The 27503-nt window shown below is 47.4% G+C and overlaps 2 protein-coding genes across 3 annotated transcripts in view; one reads left to right on the forward strand and one right to left on the reverse strand.

Moving 5' to 3' along the window:
- The window catches only part of Arsg (arylsulfatase G), a 141545-nt gene that overhangs the window by 106321 nt on the left and 7721 nt on the right, over positions 1-27503 (reverse strand). The gene's annotated exons all lie outside the window — the stretch shown is intronic.
- On the forward strand, positions 1710-21919 carry Slc16a6 (solute carrier family 16 member 6). 2 transcript variants are annotated; one of them, XM_038328703.1, is made up of 6 exons: positions 1710-1847; positions 10797-11035; positions 14250-14393; positions 15577-15705; positions 18599-19411; positions 20697-21919. In XM_038328703.1, exons 2-6 carry the CDS (start codon positions 10804-10806, stop codon positions 20945-20947), a joined length of 1569 nt encoding a protein of 522 aa, XP_038184631.1. In that variant the 5' UTR covers positions 1710-1847; positions 10797-10803; the 3' UTR covers positions 20948-21919. The 2 variants fall into 2 exon arrangements, with proteins under 2 accessions (XP_038184631.1, XP_038184630.1); XM_038328702.1 differs by lacking the exon at positions 1710-1847 and having other exon boundaries at positions 10257-11035.

Below are 27503 nucleotides of genomic sequence, written 5' to 3' on the forward strand. Positions count from 1 at the left end.
ATATAAACAAGCAAAAAATGGGATCAGGAGTTCAAACTTAAGTTTGAGGCCAGCCCGAACTACCTGAGTGAGACCCTGCTGGGGGGGGGGGGGGTGAGCGGTGCTAATTATTCCTACAAACTTGCTAGCTATTATTCTGTGGTAGCCTGGCAGGACTGCAGTGGCCTTAATAACACACTATGCATCAATACACCTGCTCCCCACTTAGCCCACACAGGATGTTAACAGCGCTAGATAACTGAGTCCCCAAATCGGTGGGGCGGGGCCGGGGGGGGGAAATCATAGAGCAAGGGAAGGGTTTTTATTAAAATTTACAACTGGCGACTCCTCCCAGTGGCGACCCTTCAGGCACACTCCCAAAGTAGGTTGTCTCGAGATTCTAACATCAGAAAGACATTCTCTAAACCACAACCAAGCAACAGACGGGTTGGTGAAATCTGCAGGGAAATGCAGAGAACACAGCCTCTGCGGCGGAGCAGTTCCCAAATTTTCCCCTAGAGGTGTGAGGTGGAGTCCAGGAGACCAACTTTGCGCCCCCTCTGGCTCTGAACTGTCCCTAATCCTCAGACGCACGTTGTTCTCAGGAGAAACTCATAACTCCAGCTTCCCGGGCAGCACTCATTTAGTTCATAGTGACCTTGGAGTCAAGGCGCTAGGAGATGTGGGAATCCGGATCCCCTACAGAGGACTCCCGGAGTGGGGGTAAGGTAGCCTTGCACCTGTGCCGGTGTCACCTCCCGCCTAGGCGGGTGCACGCGCACGGAGCAGAGGGGATGCTGACTCAGCCATGCTTTTCCCTTCCCTTTCGCGCAGCGCGGATGCTGGCTGCTGCGCCTGCAGCCTAGGCGGGGGGGGTGAGGGGGGAAGGCAATGCACCCGCAGCAGCCGAGCGGCGGGCTCCTTGGGGCCCACTGCGGCACTCCCTCCCCATGCCCGGAAGGGGAACTAGCGGGGCGCGCGAGTTGACGAAATTTTGGGGGGAAGTGGTGGCTGGAGGAGGAACTCGGGAGCCCGCGCGTGCTCTGCTCACACCCAAACTGGAAGGAACCTGTTCAGTCCGGGACTAGCGATGCGCGGGACCAGCCCCGACGCGCGCCTCCCCTGCCCCCCCATCCTCCTCACTGGCTCCCCAGATCCTCAGGGCGCGGGCGGACCCGGGAACTGCGCTCGGAGAGGGGGTGCTGGGGCGCACTCGATCGCCCTGAGCTCGACCGCGCTCCCGCTTTCAAGGCAGCCAAGTGCCGGGTTCCGATCGGGCCGGGAATCACACGGGCACGCGCGGATGAGGGGATGAGGGCGTCGGGCCAAGGACCCCAGAGGCGTCGGCGGGGTTGGGCGACTCGCGATGGCAACGCGGTTACCTTCTGTGACCCCCAGCCCCGGCAGCCGGCAGGCGGGGCGCGTGCCTTGCGCGGCCCCGATCCACGTGGGCCCGCGCGCGCGCACCAGGCCGGCCCCCTCCTTGCAGGCGCTCGGCGCTCCCAGCACATGGTCGGCGGCGGCGCGCCCCCGAGGCCGGCGGAGACCGGCTGCAGCCGGTATAGGATAAGAGATAGGCAGAGAGACGCGGGGCCGGGGCTCGGGCGGCGGCACGCACGGCCCGGGAGGAGGCGACCGGGTTGGGGGGCGGGGGGAGGGTGTGGCCCGGGTGGCCGAGGCTCGCGTGGGTTGGGGGCCAGGGTGCTCCAGGCTCCTCGGCCAGAGCCAACTTGATAGAGACTCGGGCCCACGCCCTAAGGGGTTAAACCTTTTCTCATGTTGCGGAGCGGTTTATAAGAAGGCTCGGGAGGCCCAGCCTCCGCCTTATTGGGAGCCTTTTGGGGTTTATTCTCTTCCCTTCTAACTTGGTGAGTTGGTTTTTTTTTTTATTATTTTACATGCTTAAAAGTTTGATTGTGGGGGTATGGGTTTTTGGGGGTTTTTTTGTTTTGTTTTAAATATATGTCTTGGGGCCTTTTTTTTAGGGTGGGGAGGAGGAGGAAAGCACTTAACATTTTAACATTTTGAAGAGGTTAATCCGAAAAATATTCTGACAGTTGGGAGTGCGGGGGGCCACCGGCGTGACGCGCTCTCGGGCAGTTGTGGGCAGCTGAGAGTTGAATGTCCATGACCCTAGACAGATGGGTTCTGGGAAATACCTTAAAGGGTGGCCTGGGCTTTGATCGTCCCCAAACCGGGGTGAAAGGACCTAGGCTGTGAAGTGAAGAGAGTCCGGCAACCGTCTCAGATCTTCTGTGGATTTTCCACATGAAGTTGCTTGCGCGTCACCAGAGCGAAATGTCAAAAAGAGAGGTACCTTCCTTCCCCAGGCTCGCGCGCGCGCGCACAAGGCGGCCGCTGAGGCAGCGCGAGGGAAAGAGGGACTCCGGGTCTCCATCCCCTATTACCCCACTCACTCCCCAGGGCGGTACTAAGGGGAGACCGATTTCTCCTCAGAGCGTGGGTCTCACACCTTGACGGTCTGCACTGTTACCCACTCACTGCCAGCCGGTCCCGCGCAACTTCCAAGGTTCGCGGGGCTACCAGCTGCAGCGAAGTGTCTGAGCTGAGCGGTTCCAGGCGGGGAGGGGAAAAAAAGATTTTGCAGAGGAAATAGGTTAATTTCCTCCTGGGTTGTTTTCATTCCCTGCACCCCAGCAGACAAGTGATAGAAGTTTGTTAGGTGGCGTGTAAAATGTCATCAAACACGAGGGTGGGGGGAGGGTCGTAGGAAAAGCTCTCGGTTCCAACTGGGGAAACGCAATTACAACTTGTTAACCTCGAAGCTGGTTCTGTTTGCACAGCTAGACACCGTGCCAGCTCCTTTTTGCGGAAGGAGGTTTTTACCTTTGGATTGAGATTTCAGCCTCCGTGATCTGACTGTTTTTGAAAAACAGAACTGATGAGTGTCTAACTGCAAGAAACTGCCAGATCTTGCTGAGATCTCCCCCTGTACCAGCGCTATTATGTGGCTCTGGGGGGGTGGGGGTGGGGGGACACCGTCGAAACACCTTTTCTGGCAATTAAGGGAAGGGCATCTAAGATAGAAACTGACAGTACGGTAAATAAACAATGCAGCCAAGTGGAAAAATGGTCGTAATGAGTACCACTAGCCCTGAGTTTTCCTTCTGTGGTTTCCAGAAACAGGACTTTTCCTCAGTGGAACTCCCAGGGAAGACACTTAAATTAGGGGCTTGGGTTTCAACTCAGTGGTCTTGCAAAACGGATGAATTGGTTGTAGCCAGTGATTCATACAACGTGGCTGAGGCAGCTTACCAGGTTAGAATTGGGTTGTTGTTGTTTTATTTTTTTAAATAGAGATTTCAAAAGAACTTCCCCCACTCTTAGACTGGTTTGGACAACTGGGACTAGAGACAACTTGTTGGAAGCCATATCCTCCAGGCTACACCTTGGAGGAGATTCCCAGTGCTTTGGTTCTGCTGGTGTCAGCTGCCCTCGCTGCCTTCCAAGTCAGTCTTTTGAACTTTGACCGGAACTGACCCTAAACTAACCCCAGAGGCTGTATGATAATCCAGTATTTGCCTTCATGCCAAATCCTTACAACAGCCATATTAAAGTACAGTTAAAGTCCCAGGTAACGTGTATCTCCAAGTCTTGTGGGCTATCCATTTATTTAGGGCTTGCCTCCTCCACTCACCCGCTTCTGTGAGACAGAGTAGCCCTGAACTGGCCTGTGAAACTCGCTGGGTAAGTGAGCCTGGCTTCAAACTCATAGCTCACTTCCTGCCGCGGCTTCCTGAGCGCAGCGTCTATAGGTCTATGAGCAAAGAACCGTTCCATTTTGTTTCGTTTGACTGGTTTTATTTTACATTCTCTCCTTTTTCCTTCTTGAAGGAGACAATGCGGGAACCAAAAGCTACTAGGAACTATATCATGGGACACTGGGGGTCTTGGGAAGAAGCCAGTCAGACTAGCGGAGCATTCCAGTCAGATAATACCAGAGACTGCTTTCACAGATGAAACTGAGGCATCAAGAGGTTTCTGCCAGGGAGTGAACCTGAGGGCTTCCAGAAGAGAAACCCGCTGGCCTCCCCGTAGATGGTGACTCAGAGCCAGTACGGGTCAAAGGCCACCTTTGAAATTGCCTCTCCTTAGGAGAAAAGATCTGGACTCAGACTCTAATTAGGTTCAGAATTCACGAGTTGTGAACCCTGAAAATCAAGAAGTGAGGTGGTCGCCCGGGATCGTCAGGTTGCTTAAGCAGCCTTGCCAGTTGGATCCCCACAAGGCCCTTCCTGCCATACCAACCGATAAACCAAAGGGGCAGGCCGTCTGCATTCTGTTACTAGGAGAGGCTTTTGAGTGGTCGGGTTGAAGACTTAGGCTTCGGATGCTTTCTGCTCAGGATGACAGTCTGTGGAGCTAGACAGCCTGCTGAATAAATGGCAGAGGAGGAGAAGAGCTGAAGAAACCGCTTATTCAGGAACTAGACACTTCCTCACCTTAGGTGTGCGTTGCTTTGGGGTGTCCGAAGACTCTTACTGTGTTTAGTAAACTTTGATGGGGCCTGTTTTTGTTTCTGTTGGGTTTTAATGGTTATTGTTTTGTTTTGTTGGTGGGGGGAGCTGTTTTTGTGGGGGAGGAGAAGGTACTGTAGCCCAGACTGAACTTTAGTTCTTTTTTTTTTTTTTGAGACAGTGTCTTGCTATGTAACCAAGCCAGTAATCCTCCTGCCTCAGTCTTCTGAGTGGACCACAATACCCAGGTTTTTTTGTGTTTTTTGGTTTTTTTGGTAAACTTTTAGCAAACATATGTGATACACAAAATGTTATACAGCCGGGCGGTGGTGGCGCACGCCTTTAATCCCAGCACTCGGGAGGCAGAGGCAGGCGGATCTCTTGAGTTCGAGGCCAGCCCGGTCTACAAGAGCTAGTTCCAGGCCAGGCTCTAAAAAAGCTGCAGAGAAACCCTGTCTCGAAAAACCAAAAAAAAAAAAAAAAAATGTTATACAGGTAGCCAGTCTGGGAAGAGGAGCTGATGGCCTGCCTTGTGCAATCCCTGCCCCTTCTCCCATTGGTGTTGAAAGAGGGGCCCATTTCAACCCAAACCAGCTCAAACTTGCCTTATCATAGCCACAGGTAACCTTGACTTCCTGACACTCATGCCCCCACCTCCCTACATGTTGGGTAGCATGCTATCATGCCCAAGATTTTATGTTCAGTCTTAGATATAGCATGCCAGTATCATTTCCCATTAAGGCTTCCACTCTGTTATTAGGGTGACAGTGTGGTCTTAGCTCACATATAGTAGTAGGGCCATAGGATGCTCCAGACTCATAAAGGAATAAACTTTGGAGTTAGTTTGGCGAGGTCATCTTACCTTTATGATGATCCCAGGAACAAGGAAGCAAGTTTTGTTCCCCTTAAACCTGGATTACTTGGGCATGGTTGGTCTCTGGTTTTAGTTCCAGCACGTGAAAGGCTGAGACAGGAAGCTAGCTGGGGCTATATCATAGATGCAAGTGAAAGTTATATTTGGTTGTAATCAGAACAGAGAGACACAGATGGAAAGCAGGATTTAAAAAAGCCGCAAGTAAAGGCTGGGTTGTGGTGGTGGCGCTCGCCTTTAACCCCAGTTTTCGGGAGGCAGAGGCAGGCGGAACTCTGTGAGTTCAAGGCCAGGCTGGCCTACAAGAGTTAGTTCCAGGACAGGCTTCAAAGCTAAATAAATAAAAGCACAATCACCCAGCGGGGCTCAGAAAACAAACAGAAGCCAGAAGTTGACTGTCTTCTGGCAGCTGCCACAGATCAAATCTGATGTCCAGCTGCTTCACGCCCACTCAGGCAAGACCCTTCCAGGGCTTGCCCTTTTCCTCTTAGCTCAGTTTTCTCGGGCCACCCACTAGGTTCAGCCTGAAAAGTCAGCCTGAAAAGTCAGCTGACGAACAGAGTTGAATGCTAAAGTCAGACAGTGTCGGCTGGGTGATGCCCGGGTGTCTCCAGTCACTGCTGGCTCTGGTGGGCACGCTTTTAATCCCAGCATTTAGGAGGCAGAAGCAGGCAGACCGCTAGGAGTTCAAGGCCAGCCTGGTTTGTGTCCGCATCAAGTTCTAGGACAGACGGGGGGGGGGGGGGCTACGTAGAGAGGCTACGTAGAGAGACCCCGTCTCAATAAACAACAACCAATAAAAGATTCCCCAGTTGCCTTTCCTTTGCCTGAAGAGTGCAGAGGAGGTGGGAACTGACGAGCTCAGATCACACAGCTGTGTGGCTAAGCAGTTGAAGACCTCTGTATATGGAATGGAGGTCAAGGACACTTTGGGGATGGTGAGGTGGAACCTCACTCAATCTCAGGAACCCAGCTGGTGGAAGGAGAGAACTAACTCACACAAGCTGGTCTCTGACCTCCACGTGTGAGCTATGGCATGAATACACCCCACTCCTCCCAAACATACCTTTAAATAAATAAGTTAATATAATTAAAAAAATTGAAGAGTGCTTTGTCAGGCTGGGGATGTAGCTTAGCTGCTGGACTGCTTGCCTGACATGCATGAAGCCTTGAGTCCCTGGTATCACATAGGCCAAGTGTCGTGGCTGATGCCTACAATCCCGGCACTTAGGAAGTCTTGGAGGAATAGGAGGGTCAGAAGTTCAAGGTCATCCATAGCAGTTAAGAGACCAGCCTGAACCGGGCGGTGGTGGCGCACGCCTTTAATCCCAGCACCCGGGAGGCAGAGGCAGGCAGATCTCTGTAAGTTCAAGGCCAGCCTGGTCTACAAGAGCTAGTTCCAGGACAGGCTTTAAAAAAGCTGCAGAGAAACCCTGTCTCGAAAAACCAAAAAAAGAAAAAAAAAAAAAGAGACCAGCCTGAGCTAAGTGAGACCATCAAAACAAAGGTGCTTTGACAAACATGCCTTCCTCACAATGAACATGAAAAGTACTTCCCTCCCTGGCCTTTAGTCTGCAGCTCTGTTGGCTTGGACATTCTGATTCTGGACTGTTTGGGCCAAAACCCTTTACCTCCCTGGACCTGTTTCCCTGTTTTGCCAATGAGGAAGAGAACAAGCTGACTTTGGGCTCCCTTGCAGCCTCAACCTCCGGTAATTCTGATTTCGTTCGAAAGCTGTAGGTTAATCCTTGCATCACCCAGCTTTTTCAATGCTAGTGTGGGCTACTGCAAGCCGAACTTTGAGGTTGTCTGGACACAGCCTTCAGACTACATTTGCAGTGGAGGTACACGCCTTTAATCCTAGCACTCGGGAGGCAGAGGCAGAAGGATCTCTGTGAATTCAAGGTCACCCTGGTCTACAGAGTGAGTTCCAGGACCAAACAGCCAGAGCTACATAGTGAGATCCCCATCTCAAAAAAGAGAAATAAAAATTAGGTGTGAGTTGATAGTCAAGCCATAAAAATCAGATTGTGTCTCCTTATAATCTAATTGAGCAAATAAATAAGACAAAGGCATGAAAGGAGATAATTCCCCGTTAAGTGGTCCTTCCCCATGAAGATCAGACCACCTTAGGTGAGTTTGCCAGAGGAGGTCTGATGGAAAAGGAGGACCAGAATGATCAGGACTGTGGAGGGTACCACGGCAGGCAGCCGTAGAGACTGCGCGTGTAGCTTGAAGAAATGACGGCTAAAGGCAAGGTAGCGGGAAAACAGCAAGAGCCACTAGAAGGAAAAAGGCTACCGAGATAGGCTGGGCTCTGCTTATGAGGCGCACAGAAAGCGAGGCTCCTTAGTAGGCTTCATCCTTCAGAAAGACCAAAGCGATTGGCGCGCGCGCGCGCGCGCACACACACACACACACACACACACACACACCTACCTAGCAAGGCAATGTTAGCCTGGAGGAACCTGTGGCCTTCACAAGGCGAAGGTCCAAGAGATGGATTAAATGACAGCCAAGGCCTTGACAGCTGCAGGCTTACCACCACTATGACCTCCCTTCCCCAGGGACAACCGCGCTGTCTCAAAGCCAACACTAGGAAGTGCTTGATGGCTGTGTGCTGTCTTCTGCCCCAGTTGCCCACCTTCGGGGTGACTTTGGAAAGGCCGATGAAGGAGGAGTGTTGGAGAAACCTCGTTTGCTGGTGACTCCCGTCATAGATCGAATACTTTCCATGTCCAGAACACTAATCGCTGCCCTGCAGCCGCCCAGACTCCAATCTGGAGCTCTTTCCCAGCCCTTGCTGCCCTTTCATTCACTCTCAGGCACGGTGGACAGCGTGCAAAGGCCTTTGCTGCAGTGAGCCTGGGCCTCCTAACACGGCCCATGTCCTGTTCCCTCAGCCAAATACTTAACAGGACCAGAATTTGAGAACGTGAGGACATAGCTCCTTCAAATACCAGACTACCATGGGGGAAATATCAATAGGCTGAATGAAAATAAACTGGATTAGATATGTCGCTGCTTAAGATTTGTGAACCAGGAGCCAATGAGGTGTTTGCTTTCCATTGTGCCAAGCCTGACTACTTGCCTTTCCATCCCCAGGACCCACACTGTGGGAAGAGAGAACTGAGTTCTGAAAGTTGTCCTCTGACTTCCCACACGCATGCTTAGTGTAGTGCTTCTCAGGCTGTGACCTCTGACCTCTACAAGTTGTCCCCTGACTTCCACATGCATACATGGGCTCACACACATATGTACAGAATTAATTTTGTGAGACAGGGTTTCTCTGTGTAACAATCCGGGCTGTCCTGGAACTCACTTTGTAGACGAAGCTGGCCTCGAACTCACAGAGATCCGCCTGCCTCTGCCTCCCAAGTGCTGGGATTGAAGGCGTGTGCCACCCACCACCATCCAACCACACAATTAATTTTTAAATTAAAAAAAAAATCCTCACAAGCTCACTGCATACATTCAAACTTTTTTGTCTTTTTTTTTCAGTTGCCCTAGTACATATAAAATGCCAGGCACTTGGGAAGCGGAGGCAGGAGAATCCCAAGTTTAAGGCCTGCCTGAGCTACACGTGGAGACCAAGGCCTGCCTGAACAGCTTATCAAGAATCTGTGTCAAGATTAAAAAAAAAAAAGTCAGGGTGGGGGCAGCATCTGTAGCTCAGTGATCCATTCCCCACCTAGCTTGTGCAAGGCCCTGTATTCCATGCTCCGTACTGCAAAAGGAAAACACATTGGCCTTGTGTCTAAGTGTGTGAGTCAGGAGAAGGGCTATCTGAAACTTCACCAGTGTGCAATGGCACAATCATAATCCTCTATTGTTTGGGAGGGTGGTTTGTCTCATTTAGAGGACAGGATCTCACGTAGCTCAGACTAGCCTTGAACTTGTTAGGTCTGTGCCAAGGCAAGAGTCCTTATTGTCTTAACCACTGAGCCATCTTTCCAGCACCTCCTTATTGTCAATATGAGCTCCGCAACTATGGTTTAATTTATCAGTAGGCAACACTACTTTTTAGTCGGACTAAAACTATGTAACTAAGGCTTCATAGTATGTATACTTTAATCTTATCGCTCCATTGGCTCTAGATTCCCCGGGAGACACACTTCTGGACTTGTCTGTGAAGGATTAGGCTAATTGACTAGGAAATTCAGCCGAGAGAGCCATTGCTTTCTGCTTCTTGACTCTGGGTGACCTACTCTCCAGCCCCTGATTTCCCCACCTTTGATGGATTGCATTCTTAGACTGTGAGCCAAAAGAAACCCACTCTTCCTTAAATTGCCTTTATCAGGGTATTTCTGTCTCCACAATAACTTGACCTGTCCTCCCTCCAGCGTTAAATTAGTGTTTTTAGCTGTGTTAAGACACAGGACTGCATACTCTGTTGTTTGAAGAGAAAGTCATAACGAGATCAGAAGTAACTGAAGTTGACATGCTAAGGGGCTCACAGGTCTGGAATGCCTCATTTAGCCGATGTTAAGTGCTTGTCATGCGTTCTAAAATTAATTGGCTCCTGGTGATTGACTTTGAGGAACAGAATCTAAATTCAGAAAATGCTTAGGCTTTCACGGACAGAGAGTTGCCTTCTGTCCGGGAAGATACCTCTACGTGGGACAACGAACAGTAATCTGGATGCTGTTTGCTGAGGGGGAATTGGGAGCTAGAAGGGTTGGCTGGGTGACTTGAATGGTCAGTGCTACTAAGGAGAAATGTATAGGAAGTCACAAGGGCTTGTCTCGTGGAAAGTGTGGCCAATCCCCTCAGTGTTTGCTTCCTCTTTCTCCTTTCTTATTTTTTTTTTTTGTTTTATTTTGTTTTTTTGTTTTTTTTTTTTAAAGCAGGGTTTTTGTGTGTGTGTGTAGCCCTGGCTCTCCATCTGTAAACCAGGCTGGTCTCAAACTAAAGAGATCCACCTGCCTCTGCCTCCTGAGTGCTGGGTGTGTGCCACCATGCCCAGCTCCAGTTCATTTTCTTCATCCAATTTATATTCTTGGATACCAGCACCGATGCTTGGTCTGGTGAGCATTCTGTGTCTTTCAAAGGACCTTCAAATAATCTCTGGCTCCTTGTCTCTGTTTATTGTTTCTCCCTTTTAATTATGACAGGCCTTATTTTCAAATTCTTTCTGGGCCCCATGTATAATTCAAAGATAGATATAAAATTGCATAAGACTATACTAAGCCTGCATGATTGAAGTATTTAGTACACAGTTCTTACCAGTGATGTATACTAAAGAAGATTAGAATCAGAAGGGTGTGGTGGGTGGACCTTTAATCCCAGCACTTGGAAGGTGGAGGCAAGACGATCGGAAGCGGTCATCCTTGCGTAGTGAGTTCAAATTCAAGGCCAGCTTGGTCTGCGTGAGACTCTGCCTCACAAAAGAGACAAAGATGAAGAGAAGAGAGAATGATCAACCCTCCGGGCTGGTCTGAATTCTTTCTCTCGTGTTTTAATTTCAGATCAAGAATGACCCAAAAGAATTCAAAGCTTTGTTCCAGAGCCAACGTGTATACCCAAGTGCCTGATGGAGGATGGGGCTGGGCAATCGCTATTGCTTTTTTCTTCATTGAAGTCTTTACCTATGGCATCATCAAGTCATTTGGTGTCTTCTTTAATGACTTAATGGACAGTTTCGATGAATCCAACAGCAAGATCTCATGGATAATATCGATATGTGTGTTTGTGTTAACATTTACAGGTGAGTACATGGATATGTGTGTTTGGGCCGGGCGGTGGTGGCGCACGCCTTTAATCCCAGCACTCAGGAGGCAGAGGCAGGCGGATCTCTGTGAGTTCGAGGTCAGCTAATACATCTGTCAGCACAAGCTTAGCCTTCGCACCTGGCCCTTTTAATCTGCCCGCCTACCTGACAACAGTCAGTGTATCTGTGATGCAGTCTCTCATACGTCCTGTTGGACTGTCCAGTCTCAATTAAGGAATGCAGTTTTCAGAGGGTTGGGGACCAGCAAGAATTAGGAGACATTGAAGAAAAGGCCATAGTTGCCAAATGTAATGTCTTTAGTCTAATGCACACATTAGACATGTATAGTCTGCAGCTTGGGAGGTAGTTCATTGGGACAATGTAAGACCCTAGGTTCAATTCCCAGCACCATACAAAAAGAAGTGAGATATCCATAATGTGTATGGTGCTAGTAGTCGATAGAGCACTTTGAAGACAGTGGTAAACCCCAGTCCTCCAAGGACGTAGTTACTGGCTAAGGAAGCAACATCTAAAAGTCCCTAGGCACTAGCTTCATCAGCCCATGCACTGAAGATGGAGCCATACAGATTAGCGTGGCTCCTGAGCAAGACTAACGTGCAGAGCCATGAAGCGTCTCATTCTTTTTAATGATTAAGGGTGTTTTGCCTGCATGTATATCTGAGTACCATGGGCGTACCTTGGCCAAAAGGAGTCTAGAACAGGATTCCCTGGAACTGGAGTTACGGACAGTTTTGATTCACCGTGTCGGTGCTGGGAATTGAACCTGAATCCTGTGGAAGGGCAGTCAGTACTCTTAATTGATAAGCCACTTCTCCAGCCCCTCTATATTTTTTAAAAAGAAACTCATTTGGGGCTGGAGAGGTGGCTCAGAGGTTAAGAGAACTGGCTGCTCTTCCAGGGGTCCTGAGTTCAATTCCCAGCAACTACATGGAGGCTCACAACTATCTATAATGGAATTGGATGCCCTCTTCTGGCTAAAGTTGTAAATGCAGATAGAGCACTCAGACATAAATAAATATATCTTAAAAAAAAAAAAAACCTCATCTAGCATACTAAGGCTCTAGGCTCATAGTGACTTCCTGAGGAAACAGAGTAGAAACATTTCATGGTGGACACAGGAAGAAGAGATGGGATGGGCAAGGGGTCGGCCATCAGCCCTCTGTCTTAGGGTTTTCACTCACAGACTCAGCCAGCCAGGATGAAAATGTTACACGGCTGTTGACCAGTACTAGGGTCTGCCACGGTTAACACAACCAGAAGCCTTCCCTGTTTCATTATGTTTCATTAGTCCACCCTACGCATGCTGTGACAGGTGTTTACCTGCCGTTACCTTGTATTGGATTGTAAGGATCTGGAGAGGTAAGCACACGGAGGTTATGTGCAAATACTATGTCGGCATAAGAAACCTGAACACCCGTGGATTTGGAGGGAGTCCCAGAAACATTCCCCATAAGATTATAATTTTGGGGTTTTTTTTTTTGTGTGTGTGTGTGGTACTAGAAATTAAACCTCATGCACGCTAGGCAAGCATTCCACCACTAAGCTATACCCCCACTTGTAAAATTACAACTTCTGTCCTGGGGACACGGAGTCCCATCACCTGACTCCCCAAAACCTGATCCGTCACGGCATAATCCTCCCAAACCCAGCAGCATGAAGCAAGATCGGGGTGAGGGCTAGTGCTACTTTTACACACTCGGCGTTGCTTGGATGGGCCTGATTTGAGTGTGCATGCTGACATCTGATGCTCATCCGTCTGTAAGAGCCAACACCAAGGCTTTTCTGAGAGGACAGCGTGCTGAGGTCGCCTCAGGAAGCCAGCCAGGCTGCCCTTAACGCTTCCCTGACTCAACACTACTGCCGTGCAGCAGCGTCACCTGTGAGGTTACTGCTGAGGTCAGAACCACTCTCTGAATGCAGTTCATTTTAGCCATGTAACCTCCTAAAAGGATGCTCTCTCCCCTGTCGGTTTGTTTCTGGGAGAGGATCTCACTATGCAGAAGTGGTTGTATCGGCATCTGCCAACATAAGCTTGCAGGTGCTGTGGCCAAGGTGATATGAGTTTGATCTCTGAGACCCACGTGGTAGAAGCAGAGAAAACAGCTCCCGAAAATTGTCCTCCAGCCACCACCGGTGCTCCCACAGACAACACACAGCACACGGTGCTCCCACAGACAACATACAGCACACGGTGCTCCCACAGACAACATACAGCACACGGTGCTCCCACAGACAATACACTCACATACATACATACACACATACAATTTTAGGAGTTTAAAAAAATGTATGTTTACATTCTGAATCCTAACAGTGCAGAATTCCTTCCTTTCCCTTCCCATCCCTTCTGTCTAGTGTGTGCCTCTTTGACGCAACTCTCATGGTTCACATATCTTACTGTCCCTCCTGCCAGCATTAAATAGCACGTAAGTAGGAAAGAATTTGCTAGATTTCAGTGTCCCAGGGGATAGAGTGTATAGAAGTCAAGCAAACGAAGACTTCTCAGTGTTCTGCCATCGTCTTTTAAGTGAACGTGTATGCGAATTGGCCTTATCTCCGTCCTGTATCAGCCAAATGAAACTAAGTAGACTTCGATCACAGATGGGATTCTTTTAAAAGAATCCGAAGCAGGGATGATAGAAAATAAAAACAATTAAAGCGATCCCAAGGAAAGCCAGTATATGCTGGAGAACCAAAGAAATGCATATGTAAGTTTGTCTTTCACATGGCAAGCCAAGATAGTTGACCTAAAAATCAATGCTTTAATCTAAGGCTTTGCTTGTGCTGGGCAAGCGCTCTACCCCTGAGCTCCACCCCAGCCCCTTGTTTTCCTCTTGTTAATTTGTTGTTAAGGTACTGGGGGATTGAACCTAGGACCTGGCTGCTGCTAGCAACTGCTCTGCCCATGAGAGCTGCACCCCTAACCAAGGGTGGCCTTGAACTTGCAATCCTCCTGTCTTAGCTTCTTAAGTAGCTGAGATTGCATTCTTGTACCAGGGCCTGGCTCTTTGTGTTTTAAATTGGAGCAGATGTTGAAATAACCTCCGGCCTGACCCATAGCCATTGCAGGAAACACACTAGGTTCTTACATCACCCCTTCAAGTCCACAGCTTGCAGGAAGGAATGGCAGCGAAGCCAGCACAGAAACCCAAGTTCATAGGTCACTTTCTGTCCCTTTCCCCCTCTACAGCACCCCTTTCCACAGTTCTGAGTAACCGCTTCGGACATCGGCTGGTGGTGATGGCAGGAGGGCTGCTCATCAGCACGGGAATGGTTGGTGCCTCCTTCTCCCAAAAGGTCTACCACATGTACATCTCCATCGGGGTCATCTCGGGTGAGTGTCTCTCCCGGTGCCTGGGAAGTTCTCTCTGCATGCTTCCCTTGAGGAAGGGAGGAAAGTGAACCCAAACTGTATTTCTTCTTTTCCCTTTTTTTTCTTTCAAGTAAATTATGTCTGAGATCAGTGATTTTTGAGCCAGGTGGTATGGGTCCCAGGTAAAAATATGTTCTCAGGTTCCAAGCACCCAGAGCTTTGTAAGGGGAAAACAGTACACTGGACTTAGTCTTGGCGGTGTCTAAGAAGGCATTGATAGTGGGTGATGTGTGTGTGTGTGTGTGTGTGTGTGTGTGTGTGCGCGCGCCTAGTTTGCACATTTTAAACTTTGTATGGAGCCCTGCACACATCAGAAGCCTGCGCTGGCCAGACAGGATGACACATCCTGATAATCTCAGCACTTGAGGGTGAGGCACAGACAGGGAGAGCATGAGGCCAGCCTGAGCTACATGTCTCAAAAGAGTAAAGGAAAAAGACATTTATTTCAAATATAAATATTACATAAAAACTACTATTAATAATTTATTCCACTGTAAATTGTATACATTTGGGGAGCTCTGGAGAACAGTTCTCAGGTTTGTTTGTTTTTTTGGCTTTTTGGTTTTTTTTTTTTTTTTTTTTCTGAGACAGGGTTTCTCTTTTGCTTTGGAGCCTATCCTGGAACTAGCTCTTGTAGACCAGGCTGGCCTCAAACTCACAGAGATCCGCCTGCTTCTGCCTCCCAAGTGCTGGGATTAAAGGCTTGCGCCACCACCTCCCAGCAAGTTCTTAGTTCTTATATCTTAGTATCTCTAAATGACTGTTGCAGTATATCTTTATTTTTGAGGCAACCTCCGGTATCCCAGGCTGGTCTCCAAGTGACTGTGCAGTAGCCAAGGGTGATCTTGAACTCCTGACCTTCCTGAGTGCTGAGGTTACAGGTGTGCATTAATTACTATGCCCACTTCTCTGAGTACTGGGGACTGAACCCAGGGCTTTGTGCATGCTAGGCAAGTACTCAGCCAACTGAGCTACACCCGCCGCCCTTCAGGGCTGAGATGAAGTCCGTTTTCTTTGCCGTTGTTTTCTGCAGGATGAATGGGTTGGCTCCCGGAACTCTCCTACAAAGCTCCTGTACGCTAGCCAGCCCTCCAGGTTCAGACCATGTATGGTCCTCACTGGCCCTTTTGATTGTCACCCACAGGTTTGGGGTACTGCTTTAGCTTCCTCCCAACGGTCACCATCCTGTCACAGTACTTTGACAAAAGGCGTTCCGTGGTCACTGCCGTGGCGTCCACAGGAGAGTGTTTTGCTGTGTTTGCTTTTGCACCAGGTAGGTGAGTGACAGTGGATGACAGTGGAGAGTCCCTCATTAGCGAGGGACCAGGTAAGCCACTCCGGTGCTATTGCTGTATGAACAAATGTTCCGACCACGTGGGTGACTCTCACTCTGCATAAGGAGATGTCACTTGCGCTCTCTCCTCAGCACGCTGTTAGGATCTCCTCCTCCTCCCCTATTTTAGGAATTCACACCGTGTTAATCTTAGTCCGCGTTTTACATAAACGGGTACATAATCAGTGGTAAGGCTTTCTTGAAACACGAAAAGATAACCCCTAAGTTATTTAGTAATTTGGACTGTTTATATTATTATCATTCCCTTTCCAAGAGAGCTACATTCAGTGTAGATTTAAATCATGCCGACAAAAATCAGTTTTCTTGTGTGCCCACGAATAATCTTGCAGCCAACACTTTATCCCTGGTTTATCTCCCCCAACTTAATGTTAATACAGGAAATACAAGAAAAGTGACATAGTGGATAGATGACCTTCCACACCCAGATTCCTTTCTTTTCCTCCTTCCTTCCCTGCCAAAGGCCCTGGGCCAGGCAAGCGGTTGACCACTTTAGCAGGCTAGGTGAGCGTTCGACCACTGAGCTGCTGCATCCTGACCCAATGCTCTTTCTTGAATGCATCGGGTGGGCTGTGAGATTGCAAACAGGAGTGATTAGGAGCGAAATATTATCATATCTGAAACTTTTCAGGTGATTCACACCTGAAATATGTATTGTTCACACATATCTATCTATCTATCTATCTATCTATCTATCTATCTATCTAAAATATATACACAGACAGAGAAATCATGTTAATTGTTGAACTTAGGTGAAGGGTGAGCATTTGGGTGCCATTCTCTCCCGTTGTTTCTATTTCTTAAAAGAATAGAGCAATGACAAGAGACAAAATCAGTGGCCTGCAAGCGCCCGAGGGCGGAAAAGCATATTATTCAGTAATACTGGGCACTACTCCTGGCATCTGGTTCATACTTAAGAAAAGTTCCATGGGGACCTGGACAGATAGATGGCTTGGTGGTTAACAGTACTCACTGCTCTTACAGAAGATGCAGGTTCAATTCTCAGCACCCACACACCCACGTGGTGGCTCACAACCACCTGTGGGATCTGGTGTCCTCTTCCAGCCTCCGAGGGCACTGCATGCATGAGGTACACATTCCGGCAGACAGTCTCACACACAGAAAAGGGGTTTTGTTTGTTTTGTTGTTTGTTTGTTTTCTCAGTTTCCCTGTGGTGGTGGAGATGCATGTCCTTCTTGACCATCTCCCTCTCAGCTGCTTCTGGTCAGCAGCCTCCGCCCCACCCTGGGTTCACAGCGAGAGAGGCGAGCACCGTGTGGCTAAGGACATGATCAGGGAGAAACCGGAGCACTGTGTCCTTCAATGCTAGGATAAGAGAGAAAGTCTGTCTTCTGAGTTAGGGTCCGCAGTGAAGGTCTGCAGGCATCTGTAGAAAGGGTAGACAGCCCCCAGGAAACAGTGAGAAAGCCCAGGGTGTCAGGGCAGCCGTGCTTAGGAGTTTGGTATCCAAAAAAGGGACAGCCAAAAGGAAATGTTAGCGCTTTTTTTTCCTCTTTCTTTTTGAAACTGGGTTTCTCTGTGTAGCTTTAGAGCCTGTCGTGGAACTTGATCTGTACACCAGACTGGCCTTGAACTCACAGAGACCCACCTGCCTCTGCCTCTTGAGTGCTGGGATTAAAGGCGTGTGCCACCACCGCCCAGCTAGGAAATGTCATGCTTTTGAGTTAGAACTTGAAAAGCAGGCAAGCTTCACGGTGAGGTCTTGGCAACTGCCTCTTATTTTATTTTTTACTTACTTCATTGCTACAAAGATGGAGAGAGAGCACAGGATGCTTAGTGATACAGTTCAGAGTCAGATAAATCATGTTTACAAAAGGTCAGCTAAAATTTTTTTTTAAAAATACTTACTTAATTTTTGTGGTACCTGGGAGGTAGCACCCAGGGCCCCCTGCATGCGAGTGCCTACCACTAAGATATAATATCCTCAGCCCTGGAGATGCGTTCAGCTTTGGGGACCGTGTGTGTGTGTGTGTGTATGTGTGTGTGTGTGTGTGAACTGCTCAATTCTGCTGCCTCAGCACAGAGCATCCACTATGTGAACGTGCAAACATGGTTCAATTCCAGCCCAGTTTTATTAACAAAAACAGACAGTGGCTGAGATTTGACCTGAGGGCTATTGTTTGTTGAGCCTTAATGTGGATTGCAGGCATAGCCTCCTTCTTAGGCCTCCACCTTAAAATCCCAAAGCTTTTAAAAACTAGGCTGACAGTTTTTATAACATGATAATAATGAGTGTGCACATTTTCTTACTTTCACAAAATGCACCAGAACTCAGAATAAAGGGTAATCTACAGAGCTGGGGCAACGTCTCCATGCAGTGCAAGTGTAAGACCCTACGTTTGGATCCCCGGTAGCTGTGTACAAAGCTGGGTATGGTGGCACATGCCTGTGTTCCCAGCAACGGGGAGATAGAGACTGAGGGATCCTGGGATCAACTGGTCTTGCAGAATTCCAGATTCAATAAGAGAGTCTGTCTCCAAGAGTAAAGAGGCGAGGACTATAGCTCAATGGTAGAAAAGCCTTAAACTTAATCCCTATCACTGTATTAAAAAAAAAGACAGCAATCAAGAAAGACAGCCAGCAGCCCAGCATTGGCCTCTGACCTCCACATTGCAAGCACATGCTTGTCACTCACCCCCACCCAAACTATAGTCTAGAATGTCTGCACTCACCCTACCTTTGAGCAAAATTTGTTATTAAATTTTTATCCATATTTCTTCCGGGAATTGCTTGCTGGATCTGGAGTCTATTATTGACCTTGGCTTTTCCTTTCTTTTGCTTCTGTCTCCTCAAGCCATCACAGCTCTGAAGGAGCATATTGGCTGGCGATACAGCCTCCTCTTCGTGGGCCTGCTGCAGCTGAACATCGTGGTCTGCGGCGCCTTGCTGAGACCAATCATTATCAAAGGACCAGGGTCACCGAAAACAATCGCTCACGAACCCCGGAGGGAAGTGCAATATATGCTTGAAAATGAGAAAACGAGAACCTCAATAGACTCCATCGACTCAGGAGTGGAACTAACTACCTCACCAAAAAACGTGCCTAGTCAAGCTCCCACGGAGCAGGAAGCCAGGGCTGAACAGCAGCAGACCCTGGTGGCTGTCCCCAAGCACAACCAGAAGAAAGCCCCACTGTTAGACTTTTCCATTTTGAAAGAGAAAAGCTTCATCTGTTACGCGCTGTTTGGCCTCTTCGCCACACTGGGCTTCTTTGCCCCTTCCCTGTACATCATCCCTTTGGGTATTAGTCTAGGCATTGACCGCGACCGCGCCGCGTTTCTGCTATCTACGATGGCCATTGCTGAAGTGTTCGGAAGGATCGGGGCCGGGTTTGTCCTTGACAGAGAGCCCATCCGGAAGATCTACGTTGAGCTCATCTGCGTCATTTTACTGACTGTGTCTCTTTTCGCCTTCACGTTTGCCACTGAATTCTGGGGTCTCATGTTGTGTAGCGTGTTTTTTGGCATCATGGTTGGGACCATAGGAGGGACCCACATCCCACTGTTGGCCGAGGATGATGTCGTTGGCATTGAGAAGATGTCCTCTGCAGCTGGAGTCTATGTCTTCATCCAGAGCGTTTCAGGGCTGGCAGGACCACCCTTGGCAGGTAATGAAATTGCTTTTTCCTTATTTACTTGTGGGTGTGTGTGCGCCAGGGTATGCCTGTGCCGTAGTGTCCTTGTGGAAGTCAGAGGACGACTTGGGGGGCAGTTGGTCCTCTTCTACCTTATGGGTCTGGGGATTGAGCTCAGGTTGTCAGACTTGGCAGCGAGCACCTTTTACCCACTGAGCCATCGTGATGGCCCCTGCCAGGTACTTTAAGAACACAGAATGCAAGCCTGTCTACTTTAATCTTCCTAGTTGTGCTGACTTGCTTCATGGGACCAATTGTAAAGCCTACTTCCATTTTTAAACGTGAGTTAAATTTTAGTTTTCCAAGATTAGAGCTCACAATAGTTAACCCTCTTGGTTTTAAAAAAGCCTTAAAATTTAAGGCAGTGGTCCTTTTTTTTTTTGGTTTTTTGAAACAGGGTTTCTCTGTGTATCTCAGGTTGTCCTGGAACTCACTCTGTAAATCAGGCTGGCCTCGAACTCACAGAGATCCGCGTGCCTCTGGCAGTGGTCATTTTTATTTTATGCATATTGGTGTTGCCTGAATACATGTATGTGTACCGTGTGCATACAGTACCTATGGAGGCAGAAGAGGGCACTCTGTGCCCTGGGACTGAAGTTACAGACAGTCACAAGCTAGCCTGTGGATGCTGGGGATTGAACCCAGGTCCTCTGGAAGAGCAGCCAGTACTCTGACCTTCTCAGCCATCTCTCTGGCCTCCTAAATAATACCTTTCTTAAGAGGGGAAAAAGCTGAGCGTGGTGGTGGACACCTATAATCCCAGTACTCGGGAGGCTGAGGCAAGACAGTCATAAGCTTGAGGCCAGGCTGGGCTACATAGTGAGTTCCAGGTCCTCCGGGTTGGACAGAGACCTTGCCTGGAAAAAAGTGAGAATGGCTCACAGTGGTCCTGTAGCCCCATTAACCCAAAAGTCAGATGGCAATAAGGTTATAACCTGCAGGATTTCCTTAGACAAGGCACCATGACCGAAAACACGTGCGAGGCTTGGGTTTGCAGACACAGGTTCTGACTGAAGTCACTGGTTCGCCGCATGACCACTGCTGTGACTCGGGGGTCAGGCTGACCAACATAGTGGATTTCAGGGCAGTTTGGGCTACTTGTGAGACCTTGCTCAATAAATAAATAAATAAAATAATAAGACAACGGTAGTAAGTAGATCACGCTAGGAGAAGAAGGAGTTTTTGGATTGGATAGAAGCTCAGGTGAGAGGCTAGGCATAGCAGTGATGTCAGTAACAGTGCCAACGCTTTCTTCTAGGTCTACTGGTCGACCAGAGCAAGATCTACAGCAGGGCCTTCTACTCCTGCGCAGCAGGCATGTCCGCGGCTGCTGTGTGCCTCGCCCTGGTGAGACCTTGTAAAAAGGGCCTGTGTCAGCATCCTCATTCAGGAGACAGCCAGCCAGACAGTCATCACAGGAAGGCGTTACAAGACATTCCAGAAGACTTTCTCGAAATGGATCTTGGGAAATGCGAGCACAGGGTTCATATGAAAATGGATCCAGTGTGACACATTTTCATGTCACAGCTTCTGTGTTGCCTGGGAAAAGAAAGAGCCCGTGGGGCAGGCGCCGACCACTGGACCCCACTTTCCAAACTCCAGAAAGGGAATGCACACGTAAGCAGCTGTACCAACATCTTTCCCTTTCCCAAGTCCCCTTTGCTTGCTCTTTAAGCCAAAACCAAAACAACCAAACACTTCCATACAGGAATCCAGCCCTATTCAGTAGCAATACACAGATACGTGCAAGGATGCTGGTTCACATCCCCACACCAAAAGTATGCCGTGAATTGGCAAGCTGGCGTTAAACGTGTTCATGTGTGTAAACTACTATTTTATAAAGTGACATCCAGCCCAAGTCATGGAAATGAATTGGCCATTCCAAAAAGAACAAATAATCTTGAATCATTAAATACATTGCTAATTTTCAGAAATACAAATAAATTATTTTTTAAACAATTTGAAAACTTCTACTAAAGTTTAAATTGACAAACTATGGCTTCTGAGTTTTCTAAATACTGCATGGAAAGAAAGCAACGCTTAAAAACTAAGCATTTGATTAATATGCAAAAAATTAAAAAACACATAACAACTTGAACTTCAAAGGTTACTACTTCTCTTTATGACCAGCCATTACCACAAGTATTTCAATAGAAATGTTAAATTGCATTCATGTTTCCTATTGTTTTTTCATAATTCAAGAAATAAGTGACTGTAGTGTCTTTAATTTAAATCGATATTTATTATTAAGTTATTCTAGGTTGAGTAGAATGATCAAAAGAAGGGCCGGTGAGATGGCTCAGTGGGTGAAGGTATTTGCAGCCAAGATTTATGACCTGAATTCAATCCACATGGTAGAGAGTACCAACTTCGAGTCGTCCTCTGACCCCCACACACATGCTGTGACATACATGCACCCACACACATATATACACACAAAAATTTTAAAACATAAAAAAAAATCTAATAATCAAAATGAATAAAAGGTTTTATTTTTCCTTTTGGTTTTACGAGACAGGGTTTCTGGAACTCACTTTGTGGACCAGGCTGGCCTCGAACTCACAGAGATCCGCCTGCCTCTGCCTCCCGAGTGCTGGGACTAAAGGCGTGCGCCACCACCGCCTGGCTTACAGGATTTTTTTTTTTAACCTCCCTTCTGCAGCTCTTTAGAGGCTTCAGAGAGCTTTTCTTGTCTCGTGACATTAATCTCCTGACAGCCCAAGTTGTAATGATTCTTCAGCACTGCGAAAGGCAATGTGTGCTATTTAAGGGCGGGGGGTGGGTGGGAGGGAGGGACCAACGGATGGCAAATCGCCTCCGTTTTTAAATGATCACCTAAGAATACTTGAGGATCTTCTTTGATCAGAATTATAGTTCAATGAATTGTTAGAACATTCCCAGTGGTTTTCGTTGTTGTTGTTGTTCGATCTTTAACTGTTGAAGCATTTCTTGGTTTCATCTGAAGTCGGGGAAATGTTTCCGTGACTATCACGAGTTCCAAGTTGCAATTTACATCTTCCATAGAACTTGATTGTCCTACGTTGCCATGGGTACCAAGGTACCCGGTCACTGCTGTTGGCAAGTTCCACTACATGTGTGTATCGTGTTCTGCATTCTAGCAGTTCTCTGTCAAGGGCGCAGGGCGAGGATGACAGGGGGCTGCCTCCTTGCCTGGTTGACGGCATCTCCCCAGCTGGGTGGCCGGTGCTTGCTGCTCAATTATTTCCTCATCTTTACTGTTCAAGACAACTCAGGGGGAAGACAGAACAAGCCCGGTTGGGTTGCAGGTACACACAAGCTTGAATCTTTCTCTGCACTAAGATGAGAGTGGCGTACTGGCTACCTTTTATACAGCATCTTATCAGCCATAGAAATAGGACAATCTGTAAAACTCTGGGGAGGGTGAGTGACCTTAAACAAGGCGGATGTAGCAAAGTCCTGCGGGGGGGGGGGGGGGGGGGGGGGGGGGCCGCCCCAGAAGCGCTTCAGCCTTGTGGGCAGTTGCGCAGACCTCCGTGACTTCAGCACTTTACGACCTATTTTGTACTACGAATGTTCGATACGATTTAATATTTATAACTGATTTCTGAGGGATCTACTCTAAGTTTATTCTGTTTACTGCATGAGACAAGAAAATGGATGCCAATTTCAGGATGTCAGCAATCAGGGGTGTAAATGTTGGGAAGGGAAAAGAAAAAAAAAAAACACAGGATCGCTGATCTGTTCTGTATGAGTCACATTCCGGTACTTCTAGATTTCCAATAAATTTATGGCTTTTTATTTAAAGAGTCTGATATCGCTTTTCTGTATTGAGTGCTTTTTAATGATTTCAGAAACTGCAAAGTCTTTGAGCTACTCCAGGACACATAGGACTCTCAAGGCATGGGTAATGCAATCTTCCTTTTTTCTTTCTTTCATCCGTAGTAAAGACACAGAGAAAAATGCCCAGAAACTTTTTAAAACATTATTTCCTTAATTCTTTAAGAATTTCATACAGAATATTTTAAAATTTATTTTTATTTTATGTTCATTGGGTGTGTTGCCTGCATGTATGTCTGTGTGAGGGTGTCAGATCCCCTGGAACTGGAGTTACAGACAGCTGCCATGTGGGTGCTGGGAACTGAACCTGGATTCTTTGGAAGAACAGTCAATGTTCTTAAGTCCTGAGCCACCTCTCCAGCCCCCATACAGTGTATTTTTGAGCATGGTCAACCCTCATTCCTCTTCCTAACTCCTCCCAAATTCACCCCCACCTCCCTCCCACCCCTACTTTGTATTGTCAGGTTTTTGGTTTGTTTGTTCGTTTTATAACCCATGCAGACCAGTTTGTGTAGTTTGGGTCTGAAGCAAGACGGACCTACCAGAGTCCACCCCATTAAAGAAAATGGAACTCTGCCTTACCGAGAAGCTGTCAATAGCTCCTTAGCTTAGGTGGGGCTCATGAGCCCCTCCCCATCGGTTCTGGAATGTTGTCTGGCTCGATCTTGTGTAGGCAGGTATAGCCCCTGTTCGTTCACAAACACAGCGGGCCATGGTGTCAGAAGACAATGGTTTTGCTCTGGTTCTCCCTGACTTCTGGTTCTTAACGATCTTTTCACCTCCACTTCCAAGACAGTCCCTGAGCCTTAGTGGGGTGGTGGTGCACAGATGTCCATTTGTGCCTTAGCACGCCACCGACACATATTCTCTGCATAACACTAAAGCTCACTAGCGCTTGGTTCACTTAGACAGTTTCACAGGCTGACCACAACTCTTCACGTTCAATCCTGTCTCAGCCTCCATGTATGCTATGCTCAGCTGACTTTTTTTTTTCTTTTTCTTTTCTTTCCCCCAATTTGTGTTTTGAGACGGGATCTCTCTACACAGCCCTGGCTGTCCTGGAACTCTTGCTCTGTAGACCAGACTGGCCTCAAACTCAGATCTACCTGGCTCTGGCTCTGCAGTGCTGGGATTAAAGGTGTGTGTAAGAGGTTGCTTGTTTGTTTCCCGGCTGCCCGGCAGCTAAGATCCGAAATAATCACACAGAAACTATATTATTTAAAACATTGCTTGGCCCATTAGCTCTAACTTATTATTGGCTAACTCTTATATCTTAATTTAGCCCATTTCTAGTAATCTTTGTATCACCACATGGCTGTGGCTTACTGGATAAAATTTCAGCGTCTGTTTCCGGTCGGGCTACCTGGCTTCTCTCTGACTCTGCTCTTCTTTCCCCCATTCAGTTTAGTTTTCCCCACCTAGCTAAGTTCTGCCCTGCTATAGGTCCAAAGCAGTTTCTTTATTCATTAATGGTGATCACAGCATACAGAGGGAAATCCCACGTCCACCTCCCCTTTTCTCTTTAAATAAAAAGGAAGGTTTTAACATAGTAAAATTACATATAACGAAACAGGTACCAAGCAATAATTACAGTTATAATATGTATATCTACATATCTTTTATCATAACTAAGGAAAACTATAACTATAAACTCTTCAACTCCATCAAAGACTCCAGAAGGATATGATATTACCTAAGTAAACAGGAAGTACATTGTCAGCAACTTCCAAAACTCTAGAAATGACAGAGCCATCTTGCTGCCTAGACAGTCACTCAAAAGTTCTGTACTGTTGGGGCATCCATCTTCAGCCTAAAGGCCCATAGTGTCTGGCAGACTTTTCCATGAAACAGGAAATTTTAAAAACAGTTCCGCCTATATTGGCAGTTTGTCAGTCACTTTCTTCTGTGTCCTGCAGAATGTCTGACAGTCTCTTTCATAAAGCAGGAACCCTGAAGGACCTTCTCACCTTTAGGCAAGTTCAGCAGTCATTTCTCTGTAGGTCCTGCATGTCCAGTTCACACAGCATAGCATCAAGCAGTACAGGCAAGAGCGGTTTCTTGCCTAAATGGCTCACCAACTCCATAAGGAGCCTCTTCGATGCCCATCTTCCTCTTGAAGTAATTGGAGCTGCTGCCGGAGACAGACTCAGAAATTTACCCTGTAAGCCACAGCTACGTGGCGATACACAAATTACTAGAATTGGGTTAAATTAAGATATAAGAGTTAGCCAATAAGAAGCTAGAGCTAATGGGCCAACGTGATTTAAATAATATGGTTTCTGTGTGATTATTTTAGGGCTGAGCAGCTGGGAACCAACAAGGGGCCTTCCTCCAACAGGTGTGCACCACAATGATGATCCTGACCATTTATCTTCTACTGACTCTTTTTTTTAAAACGATTTATTTATTTATTATGTATACAGTATTCTTCATGTATGCCTGCAGGCCAGAAGAGGGCACCAGATCCCATTACAGATGGTTGTGAGCCACCATGTGGTTGCTGGGAATTGAACTCAGGACCTTTGGAAGAGCAGGCAGTGCTCTTAACCTCTGAGCCATCTCTCCAGCCCCTTCTACTGACTCTTTACTATAAATTATTTTGAAGTGCTTAGAAATTCAAAGAAAAAAGGAAGATTTAAATAATGGACAACAGGACAGATGAAAATTAAATAGCCTAATCACACTGAAAAGAAACATTCTCAATCAAAGAATGGAACATAATTTAACCTCAAAGTCGGATTAATATTATTTCTGCCCCTCCTCCTCCTCTTCTTTTAACGAGACAGAGTCTCAACTTTGCCCTGCCTGACCTCAAATTCATGGCAGTCCTCCTGCCTCAGCCTCTTGCATGCAAGAATTCAAAGTACATTATTTATATGGGGTAAATGCCCCCATTCCTCAGCCAATTTCATTTGTTTTTCTTTCTTTCTTCCTATCTTCTTTTGCATGTGTGTGTTAAATGGGTGCACTTGTCAGTGTGTGCACGTGGGGACCAGCAAGGTTACTCAGCTAAACTTAATGAATAACTCAAGTCTGATCTCCGGAGCCTACATAATAGAAGAGAGAACCAAGTTGTACGTGCTGTCCTCTGACACCTACACACAGAAACCACGGCATATGTGTTCTTCCAGCCCATGCACTCAAGATAAAACGTAGTTTTTAAAATGTAATAAAAGCATTGGGCATGGTGGTACATGCCTGTAATTCCAGCATTTGGAAGTCAGTGGCAGGAGGATGGTGGTAATAACTTCAAGGTCAGTCTAGCTAGCCAGGGCTACATCTTATGATCCTCTTAAAAATAAAAAACAAAACCAAAAATGTTAAAATGGTGTGATGTTAAATGTACCCCAGGCCATGACCCTATTGGGAGGTGGGGGCCTATTGGAAGAGAGTCAGGCTATTGAGGGCATGCACTTGAAGGGAAGATTTATCTCAGCTATTTTGCCACAGCGATTGGAAAGTTCCAGAAAGTCCCAAGAACTTTTCAAATCTCTAGTTTTGCTCCATGCGTTTTCTGGCTTCCTAGCTTGTTTTTGAGACAGGATCTCATGGAGCCCAGGTTCACCTTAAACTTACTATACAGCCAAGAATGATCTTAAACTTCAGATTCTCCTTCCTCCACCTCCCAAGTGCTAGGATAACAGGTGTGAGCCACTATGCCTGATTTAGGTGGAGCTAGGGGTTGAACCCTGGGTCCCCCTTTTGAGCACGCTAGCAGGCACTCCACCAACGGAACCCTGCTCAGAATGTTAACTCTCTAGGCAAACAGCACAGCTGCCTAATGTCAAGGGCTGGCAAGCTTTTGCCATGAAGATCCAGAGAGTAAATTCTTGAGGTCTTTCTTATTACACAATTTATGCCAAAAGTATTCAGTTGCCACTGTAGGTCCGAAGCAGTCATAGTCTGTAAATGAAGGGGCCTTCAACAACATTTTTATCACGGTTTGGAAATTTGAATTTTATAAAAACAATCATATGTCATCAAATCATATTTGATTTATTGGGAAATGTTAAAACAGTTTTCACTCACAATCTATTAAAATAAACACTGAGTATGTAGTGGTGTAGTGGGCTCAGTTTGGCCTGCAGACCATTCATAAGCCTGTTCCATCTGTCGGGCACTGCAGTGGGCCCACAGCACAGCTCTGAACACCAAGTTCTGGCAATGGGAAACTATTGCCATTCCTGGTGTAGCGGCTCAGATCTGTAACACCAGCACTCAGGAGGCTGAGGCAAGACCACCACAA

This window comes from Arvicola amphibius, chromosome 4, assembly GCF_903992535.2.
Source record: "Arvicola amphibius chromosome 4, mArvAmp1.2, whole genome shotgun sequence".
NCBI lineage: Eukaryota > Metazoa > Chordata > Mammalia > Rodentia > Cricetidae > Arvicola > Arvicola amphibius.

Bases quoted from the DNA above. Each gene is read 5' to 3' on its own strand.
- Slc16a6 (XM_038328702.1), top strand. From the start codon at position 10,744: ATGATCAACCCTCCGGGCTGGTCTGAATTCTTTCTCTCGTGTTTTAAT. The intron at 11,036-14,249 runs GTGAGTACATGG...CCCCCTCTACAG, and splicing joins GTTTGTGTTAACATTTACAG to CACCCCTTTCCACAGTTCTG. The intron at 19,412-20,696 runs GTAATGAAATTG...GCTTTCTTCTAG, and splicing joins GGCAGGACCACCCTTGGCAG to GTCTACTGGTCGACCAGAGC.